The following is a 14,284-nucleotide window of genomic DNA, read 5'->3' on the forward strand; positions in this document are numbered from 1 at the left end:
TAGTTTGGTATCCACACCATGCTATGTGTCTAGACAGTCCACCAAATAAAGGGATGGCAGCAATTTATGAGCAAAAGCAAATACATGATCTAGTGTTGCAAAATATTAAGGTTGGAACAAGACAAGAGTCTGGCTATAAGAAGATGCCAAGTCACTTCAGGGACAATACTCAATAAATGTCAAAATAGGTCAGAGAAAGGACCTTCCTTTGGCTCTGGCAGCTCCATAGGCTCAGACGATACCATGCATGAACTTGGATTCCCAGAGAATTCAGAATCTGTATCATACCACATTGAACCACAGGGTTTGCCTGGGATGAGGGCATTTTGGACAGCTCCAGAAGGGTCACTGAGGGCTCAAGCTCAAAGAACAGAGTCTTTACCTCTCTTAAGGATTTTAACTGAACAATAGGAGCTAAACAAACAGCCAAGCAGCAAACCACAGGGAAGCATGCTGGCTGGAAATCAAAAACAGGTTGCTCTTTCCCCACCCACTCTCTTAAGCTCTTTTGAATTATTGTTAAACGATTCCAATGCTTGTTGGAAATGCCTCTCAGGATACAGTTTGTGAGGAAGTAGGCCTGGCTCATGTTCTTTTTTATTGTTCAAAGGCTGTTTCTTAAAAGCTCAAATGAACAAGGACTATAAATCCAGGAGAAAATATTAGGATAAGTCCTTCCAAATGGGAGTGCCATTTTGGGAAATGAAAACTGCCCTCCTCGCCACCTTGAACAATGAGCCAATATTGTGTCACATCCATGTAATTATGGCAGAATTGTGGTGACAAGAGAATAATTTGGATTGAGTTACTGTAGCCTTTTTATACTGTCTCAAGTTGTCAACACTAAGATAATACCAGTCTTATCTCTCTGAGGATCACTTTTTTATGTCATGAATTTGACCAATCCAATGTGCCAACTATCTTTATTTCTAATTCTTTGATGGTCATATAAGTCAGGCTCATGAAGGAATGGCCTGGGGGAGACCTGAAGACTTTCCAAACACTGGATTATATTTTCAAGACTCCTGAAGCAATCTGTCCCTCGGGCCAATGTGAGGTATAAATTGCTCCATTGTGGAGGCAGGGAACCCAAATCTGGAATGTTAGGTTAAAGAGTGCTCTGCTATCCTTTCGAGCATGATAGATGAAGTATTTTAAGGGAATGATTTTTTTCTGGGGATATCACAAGCATTTATATTTGTAAAGGCCAACTTCAAGTGACCTGATGCAGTCTAGAGCCCTCTGAAGTATCAGGAATTTGAAATGTTTGGCCTCTTGGATCCTTCTACACTCTTGAAAAGCTGGATCATCTGACTAGGATTCCTTCATTTAAGATCCACTCGGTGGAGTAAGATCTATCATAGAATAGGGCTGAAGAAGATATTCAAGGTCATTTTTCTATTCAATATTCATGTGACTAGCTTTCATTAGGCTTTTTATTATGTGTATTGTATGGAGCAACCTTGGAGGTTCATTTGGGCTAATAAATCAATGTTGTTGTTTTTTTTAATCTTTAACTTCTGTCTTGGAACCAATACTATGTAGAAGAGCAGTAAGGGCTAGGCAATGGGGGTTTAGTGACTTGTCCAGGATCACACAGTCTGAATACAGATTGGAACCCAGGACATCCCTGTCTCTGGGCCTGGCTCTCAATCCACTGAGTCACCCAGCTGCCCCCTAGGTCAACATATTTGTGATGGTGTGACTATGAAGATCATCAGGGAGATAACTATTAACTTGTTTCTTTAGGAAAAAAAACAATAACTATTGAACATTAACAAAATTCCCCTTAACATCTTACAAATCTTACATTATCCTCCTTGAAGGAAAGTATGAATATGTAAAGAATGTAGTTAATGCCTTGATTGTCTATAGGACGGACAAGATACCAGTTCTGGAAGCAGTCTTGGGAAGTGGAAGCATGGATATAATATGAATGGCTCTCTAGATCTTACTTTCAACACACAAATTCCTCAACTCTGGAGCTGAATGTCCCTTAGGGAAAGCAGCTTCTATGAGACTCGCTCTGTTTGCTTGGTACCTCCAGTTCTGAACAACCTGCTCAGCTCTGCCCCCAATTTCTTCTCTTTTATTGGTTTTACCCACCTCCCTCTGAAGGTTGATATCTGCACCTTGGAGAACCAGTTCCTTCACACAGTCTATGTGGCCGGCGTAGGAAGCAACCATGAGGAGAGTGGTGCCATGCTGGAAGGAGGGAACACAAATCGGCATATTAGACCATCTGGCATACCAATGACTGAGATCATGTAGAAAAAAAAAAGACTGCAAAAATGTCAGTGCCGATGCTCAGTATCCATGGTTTAACTGCAATGGCAGACGTTTAACTAGAGTCAAGTTTTTAATGTTCATCAAGAGGGGAAGGAATGCAAACATGAACTAAAATGCATATTCTCATATCCAAATTGGAATTTTATTTTTTTCTTTTTTTTTAAACACTTACCTTCCATCTTAGAATCACTACTGTGTATTGGTTCCAAGGCAGAAGAGCAGTAAGGGGTAGGCAATGGGGGTTGTGAGTTGCCCAGGGTCACATAGCTAGGATGGATCTGAGGCCACATTTGAACCTAGGACTTCCATCCCCAAGCCTGGCTCTCTATCCACAGAGCCACCCAGCTGCCCCCAAATTGGAATTTTCAATGAAAGAGTTAACTTATTTTTCCATAACCAAAAATTCGATCGAAGCAGAGTTATGAGATGAGGCAGCTGTGATGTGATGACCTCATTTGAAGATTAATATTAAGAATCTTGCCTCAAAACACTGTTAAGAATCCAAAGAAGGCATCAAATCAATCCCATTAAGTTTCCAGGGCCAGAAGTCTTTATTTTCTTAACAATTCAGGCTTGGATAAGAGGCAGGATGATAGAGAGGAATGAATATCAGCCTGGGAGGCTTTGGACCTAATTTCGAGTTGCATCTCTTGTCATCAATTAGCTGGGTGACCTTGGGCAAGTCATTTAGCCATTCTGAGTCTCTGTTTCCTCATCTGCAAAATTCAGAGGCTGGACTAAATGTTCTCAAATGGGCATTCATACTTCTTTAGTTCCAAGACTTGAGAATATGAAATTGTGACCAGAGCACAGCTAGAATTAGACAAAAATATTTGGCACTAGCCATTTTACTAGGATTGTTAAAGTCAACAAAGCCAGCCAAGCTTTTATAAACTTTGGCCTAAATCATGCATAATTTAAATTAACATCATCTGATATATAGAATCCCAATCAAAAAGGCCTTTTATAAAGTCTCGGATCCTTTTAGCATTGGGTTTGTGCTTCCTAATTCCCCAATTTTCAGCTGCTACTTGTGAAGTCAGCCATATTTCTTTCTAGTAGTGCAAATAAGGGGTTCTTTCCACACTGGCTATGCTGGGTGGTATGTGCCAGGCCAGAACGGATTTTAAGAATCTTCCTATTATTTGAATGTAGGATGGGTGTTGGGAGTGGGGGATCTGCTTGTTGTTTCCTAACATTTCATCATTTCTTTATTTCCCTGCTTTTGTCTGCAGGGTGCCAAAGACAACTTTGCTTTGGAAAGTGTTTGCCAAAGTCTTCCAGTTAGAGTCACGGCAGTGTGTTTTGTCCCATGCCATCCAATTCCATATGCATCCCTAGGGAACCTGGGGCAGGGGACTAGCCTGCCTATTCATCATTCAGCTCAGTTCTCTTTTATTTTCTGGGCTGGAGAAGAAGAGGGAAGAAGTCAGTCAAGGTGGGGTATTTTTGGCATAATTAGTTTCTTCTTAAATGTGAATAGGAACTAATCATTTGATGTACTTTAGTCACCAAAGTTATGGGCGTCCTATCTGGGTTAAGGGTAACAATTTCTATTTAAATCAAGGGACACTGATTGGAGTGGAAAGGGAGGGGAGAAATCTAACTCAGACTTCAGATAAATAAAAAGCAAAATAATTTAAGATTTATGTCATTAAAAAAAACAACAACCCTTACTACCTTCCATCTTAGAATTAATACTGTGCATTGGTCCCAAGGCAGAAAAGCAGTACGGGTTAGGCATTGGGGGGGTTAGTGACTTGCCCAGGGTCACACAGCTGGGGAAGTGTCTGAGGCCAGATTTGAACCTAGGACCTCCTGTCTTGACCCCTGATTCTTAATTCACTGAATCACCTAGCTGCCCCTGCGTAATATATAATTTAATGCCCGCACACAAACTCAGTGAAAAAAATATACCCTAGTGAAATAATCCTAGAAGTTCAAGAGTTGAATAGGACTTGAGACATTTTAAGATACTGTCCTATATTTCTTCTTTTTTTTCCTCAACCAAACTATCTACAGAAAAAGCTGTCTACATTCATCTCCACAGCTTTTCCTCTCATTCCCTTTTATTTTTTTAAATCCTTGCCTTTTGTCTTAGAATTGATAGTAGGTGTTATTCCAAGGCAGAAGAGTAATAAGGCATTTGGGGTTAAATGACTTGCCCAGGATCACAGAGCTAGGAAGTGACTGGGACCAAATTTGAACCCAGGACCTTTTGTCTACAGACCTGGCTCTCTGGCCATCTAGCTATCCCTCTCATTCACTTTTTAAACCTTTGCCATGTGGCTTCTGACCTCAAGTGGACCCACTCTCTCCAAAGTCCCCAAAAATCGTTTATTTGCTAAACATAATGACCTTTTCTCAGTTCTGATATCTCTTGACCTCTTTGAAACATTTGACACTATTGGCCACCCTCTTCTCCTCGATGTTATCTTCCCTTTTTTTTTTTGGTGACACTGTTCTTTCTTGGTTCTCTTCCAAGACTCTTCCTTCTCAGCCTCCTTTGCTGCATCATCATCCACACCTTGCCCTTTAATTGTAACTCTGTCTTGGGTACCCCCTTCCCTCTTCTTAAATCTCTTTTATATTCTTTCTCAGTAATACTCATCTCTTTTGATCACACTGGTTCAATGATCATCTCTATGCAGATGATTCCTCGATGTCTACATCTTGATCTATTCTTCCTGTCCAAGATCTAGCCCTCCATCGCCAACTTCCTACTGGGCATTTCTGAATATCCTATCCTAAAGTTCAACAATATGTCAGTCAAGCATTTATTAAGCTCCTACTATGAGCCAGGCACTGTGCTAAAAGCTGGGGATACAAGAGAGGCAAAAGATAGTCCCTGCCCTTAAGAATCTCACCATCTACTGTCCGGACTGAACTTGCTCTCTTTCCACCTCAACCTACCCTTCTTCCAAACTTTCCAACTTCTGTGGCAATCATCACCGTCCTTCTAGTCACCCAGGTTCCTCACCTTGCATGTGCTCTGCCATTCCCTGAACATCACAAATCCAATCAGTTGCCAAATCTTGTCACGCCAGTCTCCATAACATTTCTTACTTCTACACTCTTCAGGACTTACATAGATACCACGCTAGTTCAGGTCCCATTCATTTTTTTGCTTAGATTATTCCAATAGCTTCTTTTTTCCCCCCAATAAAAACCCTGACTTTCCATCTTAGAATCAGCACTGGACATTGGTTCTAAGGCAGAAGAGTGGTGAGGGCTGGGCAACTGGAGTTAAGTGGCTTGTCTAGGGTCATACAACCAGGAAGCATCTGAAGCTACATTAAGCCCCAGACCTCCTATCTCCAGGCTTGGCTCTCTATCCTTCAAGTCACCTCGCCTCCCCCCTCCACAATAGGTTCTTAGATCTGATTTACATCTCTCCTTGTCCCCATACATCCTACTGATGACTTCCAAAGTGATTTTCCTGAAGGGCAGATCTGGCCACATCATCCATTTACTTAATAAGCTCCAGTGGCTTCTTATTAACACTAGTAGTAAATAGAAACTCTCTTTGGCATTTAAAGGCTTTCATGATCTGGCCTCAAGCTACCTTTCCAGACTTATTACACATTAGCTCCTTTTATGCCCAATATAGTCCAGCCATGTTGGCTTTTTATTGTCTGCCATATGTGGGTGGTCTTCCATTTCCCTTGCCTGTGCCTTTGAATAGGTTGTGCCCATGGATGGAATATATTTCCTCTTCACCTTCTTCTCTTAATATCTTTCATGTCTTTCCAGGCTTACAAATTAGATTCAAGATAACTTTGAGCGGAGGGCATTAGCACCTGGGAGGACCAAGAAAGGATTTCCAGCCATTTTTCTATGGAAATCCAGCCATTTTCTATGGAAATCCTTTCTTGGTCCTCCAAGGTGCTAATGCCCTCCACTCAAAGTTATCTTGTATCTAATTTGTATTGGGCAGCAAGGTGGCATGGTTGATAGAGCACCTGGCCTGACGCCAGGAAGATTCATTTTCATGAGTTCAGATCTGGTCTTGGACACTAGTGCGACTCTGGTCAAATAACATAACCCTGTTTGCCTCAGTTTCCTCATCTGTAAACGTGAGCCAGTGAAGGAAATGGCAAACTAGTCCAGTATCCTTGTCCAAAAAAAGCCGAAAAACAAAACCACATGAGGTCACAAATTGTCAGATAGAATGGAAAATGACTGAACAACAATTTGTATGCATCTACATCTACATATGCTTTCATCTAGCTAGATTGTAAGCTTTTTGAATGCACATATCTATATGAAATATATACATGGTTAGGCACATATTATATACACATATACATTATTTATGCATATATATGATATATACATTATATATATTCTCTCTATATACAATAGTATCTTAGCAACTCAAGTTAATAAGATTTTGTGTATAAAGGATATTCATGTATACACTCTGCAATATCTACCAGAAAAGATTGGATATGGAGATATAGTTACCCAGTGGTCCTATGAAGATAAACTCTGCATTCCAGCTATTTCTTTTTTTTTATTGAAAATTTTTTACTTAATTAATTAATTTAGGATATTTTCCTATGGTTACAAGATTCATTTTCTTTCCCTCCCTTCTCCCTACTCCCCCTCCCATAGCCAATGAGCAGTTCCACTGAGTTTTATGTATGTCATTGATCAAGACCTATTTCCATATTATTGATATTTGCACTAGGGTGATCCTTTAGAGTCTACATCCCCAGTCATATTCCCATAGACCCATGCAATCCAGCTCTTTCTAAGGGATCCTGGGAACTTGGAGTTGTCACTACAGGTTGAGGAAATTCCAGCTCAAGGCTCAAAGAGGAGCCTGATATATCACCCCCAAAGAAATCATCTCCTAGCACTGTCTCTGTGCTCCAATGTTAGAGGAAGAGGCAGATGAATTAGGCTTAGATTTGGGTCATATAGCAATAGAATGCTATAGCAGGAGAGGACCTCAGAGAGCATCTAGTGTAATATTTAGCAGATGATGATATCGAAGTCTGCAGAAATTTGAGCAAAAAATGAGTAGATTGTGTTGTCTCATGGGTACTCTGTCTTGTAAATGTGTTTTCAATCTCTGGGATCCTGTGCTTATTTAAAATGAGAAAATTTCTTTCTGTTTTTGTTTTTTAGAGGAAAAGTTTATTGCTGATTTTAATGTTTTAAGAGGCATTTTTTCAGCTACTTCTCAGGGTCAATAAGCAAGAAAAACTAATCATGTATATAATAATAATGATGATGGAATAATTCACATTACACAGTACTTTAAGATTTACATGGTATTTCCCTCATAACAGTCAAGAGAAGTAGGTATTTCAGGTATTATTTCAATTTTTACAAATGATAAAACAAAGTCACAGAAATCATATAACTTGTTCAAGTTCACACTTGAATGGAAACCAAGTTTCCATTCTACCACGACTATTTTAGCTTTAGATATTTCATAGCTCAAAGACCAAGCTAGAAATGGGAAGCTGCTGCTGCTTCTGAGCCAAGCTGAGAAGTTGAATTTTTCTCCCCATAGAATGAGAAAACTTCTAACCATTCTTTTGGATAGTCATTTAAAAAAAAACTACAGGAAAGCAAAGTTAAAATTAAAAAAAGAGAATGTGTACCTATGTTCTTAAAAGTATTTACTGTATATATTGTGGAAGCATGTTATGGACCCAACAAATAAGTGATGTAAATTTTAGATGTAAATAACCCGTCTGGTTTATTTGGGTTTTCTTTCTTTCCCTCCCCTCTTCACTCTAAAAAGATGTATACCTATTCAAGATAATTCTGATATTGTCCAAGAAATCTCCAAAATGTCAAGTGTGAGACAAATGGTACAGGTCAGGTGAAATAAGGGGCAAGGAATGAAGGCCCTGATCAGGTTGATGATTCTGAGGGCAAAATTTACATCCTACAATGGTGGTTGACAGAGCAAGAAAGAAGTAGGCCTTTAATGATCCTAAAAGTTCATTAAATGAGAGCAGGAAGGTAGCACAGTAGATAGGGCAGCAGACCTAGAGTCAGGAGGACCTGAGTTCAAATCTGAATTCAGACACTTCCTAGCTGTGTGACCCTGGGCAAGTCACTTAAACCCCAATTGTCTGGCTTTGCCAGTTCTCTGTCTTAGAATCCTAAGACAGAAGGTGGGGTTATTTTTTTTTCTTAAATTAATATTTAAATATTTTAATCTTATGTGATGCCTATTACCTATAAAGAAATGAAGGATCTTATTATGGAATGGGTTTGGGCACTACAGATTTTTCAGAAGCATACCATACTTTTAGGGCATTTTTTTCACTTTTTTTCTATTTTATTTTACTTCCTTTTTTGCCCATCCCTTATCTTCTGTCTTAGACTTGACACTGAGTATCCATTCCAAAGGAGAAGAGCAATACAGGAAAGGCAACGGGGGTTAAGTGACTTGTCCAGGGTCACAGAATTTGGAAGGTCAAATTTGAACTAAGGACCTCCCATCTCCAGACCTGGCTTTCTATCCACTGAGCCACTTAGCAATCTCATTTCATTTCCTTTAAAGAAACTGAATTATACGTTGCCTCTTTCTCCTTCCACCTCCCCACCCCCAAGCCTGTTTTACAGAATCATTGAATTTTCAAGTTAGAGGGGATCTTAGTCCAACCAGTCCAACCCCCTTATGGCATTATGTCCATTAAAAGGTACTTGTTAGGAGGACAATATGCACATCAATGGACATATCAGCATAGTTTATCAGATGAATCAATGGTTACCTAACATAGAGAGCATCCTAAGGAAAGGAGACACAAAAACAGACAAGCTGCCATGATGTTGGTGATTGGAAAGGTCCTGATCATAAGATGATGCCTGGGAGGGTAAGTCTGGGTGGGTGGACATGGAAGGCACTCTCAGAATCCTGAGTAGCATGGGGAAACTAGGGTACTCCTCCTCCTCCTCCAAGGGGGCTGGAGGGAAGGATGGGTAGCCATGAAAAGAATGACAGGCAAAGTATGAAGTGAAGATCGGCCTCATCCACTCCACAGTCCATGGACTACTGCATGGTCACGATAATTAAAATAGGGCCAGCAGGACCAAGAAGGAAAAAACCAAAAACATCCATAATGACTAAGATGGAGGGAAAATTTAAATTTCATTCTTAGGCTAGCAATGGAGTCATCTATCTGCTGAATGCAATTGAATCATGTAATGAAATTTTTGTTTTAGGAAGCCAATAGTATAACTTTTTAAAAAGCCTTTATATCTTAAATTAAATTAAAAATATCTTAATTAAAATTAAAATATTTTAGTATGCTTTTCTGTTCATCTAAGGGTTTCTGTCAGTGGAGATATATGAAAATATTTTTGAGTACAGATGGATAGCAGCACTTGGCTGGGGTAAGAAAGCAAGTCATCTAAGTAGTATTTGTCAGCTGGGAGTAATATCTATTTTTATTTCCTCTCTGAGATAGCCAATTAGTGCTTTTATGCTTGTGAAAGAAAAAAAAGATATGGGGAATGGGTGGAGATGTTTAATTGCTCAGCTTTCTAATCCTCACACACAGCATGCATTTGACATATTTCCATGTTGGTCTCTTTTTGTTTTGAATGTTTTCATGACAGCAATTAGTTCAAAATGTTTGCATTCCATTTACCTTTTTATTCTTGGGTTTGGTTTTTTTTTCTCCTCTTTTCTCCCTTTTGTGACCCCTCTTCTCTACTTTGCCTTGGCTATTCGCCCTTGTTTATTTCCCACTTTTCTCCTAGATTTAAAATGTCCTAAAATTCTATGCTTGACTTAGATGACTATTTTGACTACATTTTGGACTGGGAGAAACAAAAGCAAAAAAGACAACCAAAAAAAATGGAAATAAGCATTGGGAACTGAAAGGGATCCATGAAATGCTCTCTTGCCATCATGGGGAAAGTTAGGTGCTCTTGCCATGCATATACCGAGTTCATACACTGTCTCTGCAGTCCACATCCACCCGACCACTGTTTAACAAGAGTTTCAGAAGAGCCAGGTTTCCTTTTCTTGCTGCCCAGAATGCAGCATTTGCAAGTGGTGTTTCCTTCTGTTGGAACAAAATAACAACATTTTACTACAGGATTCATGAGATTTTTATTCATAATAAATAGTACCACCTGACATGTAGAATAAATAATAGTGTCTATGTTGTCAATTTTTTAAAAAAAGGACTTCTAGACATCTGCCAACATCACTAGGAGATTGCTATTGCAATAACTGATAATTATCAATACATTACTTAGTCAGTGAAATATAGGCTCTGATGAGTTAATTCCAGCTACCTGAGTCAATATGCCAAAGACCTATAATTTGAGGTGACAGCTTCCTGGGCTGTGCTTTTCATATCTCCTCATTTGTCTTATTTGGTCTTTATGATTTTGTTACATCTACTTTTGATTATTTGGCATGCAATTGTTTTTCCATTTACATTGTGGTAGTTAATGTCTATATTGTTTTCCTGGCTCTGCTCACCTCACTCAGCATCAATTCACACATCATTTCTTACAGCCCAGTAATAATCCATTACATTCATTTATTACAATTTGTTTGGCCATTCCCCAATTGAGAAGCCATCTATTTTGTTTCCACTTAGCTATTTTACAAAAAATATTGCTATAAATAATTTGGATTCTCATTGATGACTTTCTTGGAGGTGTAAGTCGGTAATGGAGAATATTTTTAGTCACCTTAATTTGCCTATTTCTAAATTGCTTTCTAAAACAGTTGTATCATTTCAAAATTCTAATACAACAGTATATTAGTGTGCCTATCATTCTATAGCAACTCCAACACTGACTATTGCAATTTTTTGATCATTTTTTTTGGTGCCAATTTGTATGGTATGAGGTAAAACCTCAAGTTTGTAGTGACATGGAGCCTTCTCCCATCTAGGTATGAACACATTGCAGTTCTTCTGAGAACTGCTCATTCAAATTCTTTGACTACTCATCTATTAGGGAATGGCTGTTAGTTACACATGTTTATTAATTATTTATATATCTTGGATAGCAAACTCTTATCAGAGAAATCCGATACAAATTTCTTCCCATTCTACTCCTAACCCTTTTTATCCTAGATGCATTAATTTCGTTGGTGTAGAAGCTTTTCAGTTTCAAGTTGTCAAAGTTTTCTATTTTAGCTTTTGTAATTTTCTCTCGCTTAGTTAATATGTCCTACCAATATAGAAATATGTTTTGTGTGATAATACATATATAATCCAGATCAAATTACTTACCATCTCCAAGAGGGTGTAGGGAAGGGAAGGAGGGAGACAATATAGATCTTATAATTTTGGAAAAAGTATGTGGAAAATTATTATTGCATATAACTGGGAAAATAAAATATCTTTGAATAAAAAAGATCATTAAAAATACATGTCCCACTTATAGATGTGTTAGGTATATATTCTGTTCCTCTTCTAATTTCTTTATAGTATGATCATTAATATTAAGGTTACACATCCATTTAAAATAAATTATGGAATGTGGTGGCAGATACTGGTCTCATCCTAATTTCTGCCAGATGGTCTTCCAATTTCCCTGGAAGTTTTGATCAAATAAAAATTTTTTTCCTAGGTAATTTATGTTTTACATTTGATCAGACATTGTGTTATTGAGTTCCATTGTTTCTGATTCTCCCTTGTACAGCCTATCTTATTCCAAAAGCGGAGGCCCTGAAGACAGAATGTTAAAGAAGTAAATATCAAGGCTGAAGTGCAGTTCCATTTAACAACAGCAGACTGGATTACAGAGCCTGTCTGACAAAAGATTGAAAACTTGTTCAAAAACAAGATCTGCAAATCAGGAGAGCTGACCATCATCTCTGACTCCTGCCTTTATCAGTTTTGAAGTTTGGCAGATTGCCTCCAGAATATCTGAGACATGATTGCCCAGGCTAGCCAAGTTCCCAAGGAGCTGTCCAAAGAAGATGCTGGGCTTTGAAGACTCAGGGTAGAAATCATGAATCATGAAAAGCTAAGACAGAAGAGAATCCATTCTTCCATAAACACAAGCAAGAAAGAAGATACTGACTGAACCAGCTGCCTGAAGTAAACCTCTTCGATGGTTCTCAAACTATTTTTGCTCATGACATAGCATCTCATTCTTTGCCATGATAAATTCTGGCATATTGAACTTTTAAGATGGCAGGACTACAGATCACCAGCATAAGTTCCACGTAATTAATAGCAAAGTAGTGAGAAACTCATTTCACGTTCTTTTAGACCAGCAACTGCAGCTGGTGGTCATTTTTGGTGAAAAAAAAAATATATATATACATCTTTTTGTTTAACAATAAAATATTTACAATATTTAACAATAGAATATTTAACAATAAAATATTTCCAATGGGGGAAAAAGGCATAGTGGGGAAGAGAACAGGAAGGGGGAGAGGCAAAGAGTATCATTCATGTAACCACAGATTACAATTGGGAGCTCTCAGAAGCAAGGATCCAGATGGAGATGGAAGAATGGGCAGAGGCAAGTGTTTGAGGTCTCATTTTATAGGGATTTTTTTGTGGGGGGAGGGAACAGACTAAAGCTTATCTATGTTACTTTGGGGTTAATCCATTCACATATTCAAATAATTTCAAAGTTGTCAGTAAAACTTTAAAGTTATAATTTAAAGTTAAAAATATCAACACTATTTTGTGAGTTTCTGGAGGTCTGGAATTTGTCTGTCCAATAGGTCCAAAAGCCTCTGACCACAGTGCCTAGATGACCTCCCTTAACTTACCAGAATGTGATTTCTGGTTAATATATGATACAATTTATAAATTATTCTCTTTGATCTTTGGGATGATTTAAGACTTTTAGGGTCTCCTTTTTAATCTTACTTCCTGCTATTGCCCCTTTATACTGGATAATTATAAACTTACTGTCCTTCTAGGAGTGGGGACGAGAGGTCAGGGGGACCAGAACAAGATAAAAACTTAATGCAGGAATCTTCAAGCAAAACTGAATTTATGGCACTCATACTGCTGAACGTCTGATGTAGTTCACTGCTTTTGAACCAGCTAAGTTTAATTTACTTTAGTTCTAAGTAAGAGGGCGCCTTGACAATGGCAAGGAAGGTTTTAACTGTTGTAAACCCCTAAGCAATGACTTTTTAATAAAAAAGAGATTCCATCTAGCCCACATCTGGGAGAGTGAAGGAGTGAGTGGGGCTGAGGTTCCCCTACATCAGAGCTAAGCATCCGGAGGCTGTTGGCAAAGCGTGAAAACATGATTGTTCTGAATCATATGTTTAGGGTATTTTTCATCTTATTTAAACCCACATTATTTCTGAAAACCTCTTTGCAAGGAACAAACCTGCTAGTTTTGTAGCAAGCTCCTGAAATGAGAGTCCATTGCTTCCTCCATGATGCCCTAGGAACATTTTTCTAATGGCTTGACTTGGCTTCTTGTTCCATATAGAGTTTGAGGACCTGAAGTTATTTAATTTTCCGAAGGTATTTGCTTATATCTCCCTCTGAGGAGACCAGATTTGAACTCGGGTCTTCCTGACTCCAAGCCTGGCTTTCTAGTTACTGTGCCACCTAGCTAGAGATAATTGTGGTTGTTGAGTTGTTCAGCCTCGTCTGAATCTTTGTGATCTCATTTGGGGTTTTCTTGGAAAGGATTTTGGAGTGGTTTGCTATTTCCTTCTCCAGCTCATTTCACAGATGAAGAAACTAAGGCAAGCAGGGTAAGTGACTTGCCTAAGGTTACACAGATAGGAAGTGTTTAAGGCCAAATCTGAACTCAGAGAGATAAGTCTTCCTGATTCCAGATCTGGTACTCTATCTGCTTCTTCAACCTAGCTATCATGCTAGGTGACAGTTACTAGCTGTGCACAAATCTCTTACTCCTATATACTAAGTTATTCTAAGGAAATTCTCACCTGATGAAATCACAGATAGAGTTTAGTTTGTTATATTTTAAATTGCATTTTGTTTTTCTTTTTTTTTTTAAACCCTTAACTTCCATTTTAGAATCAATAGTGTGCATTGGTTCTGAGACA

At 38.5% G+C, this 14,284-nt stretch overlaps 1 protein-coding gene across 2 annotated transcripts in view; it reads right to left on the reverse strand.

Annotated features, from left to right (window-relative positions):
- ANKRD29 (ankyrin repeat domain 29) overlaps window positions 1-14,284 on the reverse strand; it is a 62,135-nt gene that overhangs the window by 32,850 nt on the left and 15,001 nt on the right. Inside the window, exons 2-3 of one of the 2 annotated variants that reach the window (XM_056823800.1) lie at window positions 10,221-10,331; window positions 2,107-2,205 (exon numbers count right to left, since the gene is read on the reverse strand). In XM_056823800.1, the coding sequence (XP_056679778.1) occupies window positions 2,107-2,205; window positions 10,221-10,331 (210 nt within the window). Of the gene's footprint in view, window positions 1-2,106; window positions 2,206-10,209; window positions 10,332-14,284 lie in introns of both variants that reach the window. The other variant, XM_056823802.1, reaches the window with a different exon arrangement.

Source organism: Monodelphis domestica, chromosome 3 (genome assembly GCF_027887165.1).
Source record: "Monodelphis domestica isolate mMonDom1 chromosome 3, mMonDom1.pri, whole genome shotgun sequence".
NCBI classification, from domain to species: domain Eukaryota; kingdom Metazoa; phylum Chordata; class Mammalia; order Didelphimorphia; family Didelphidae; genus Monodelphis; species Monodelphis domestica.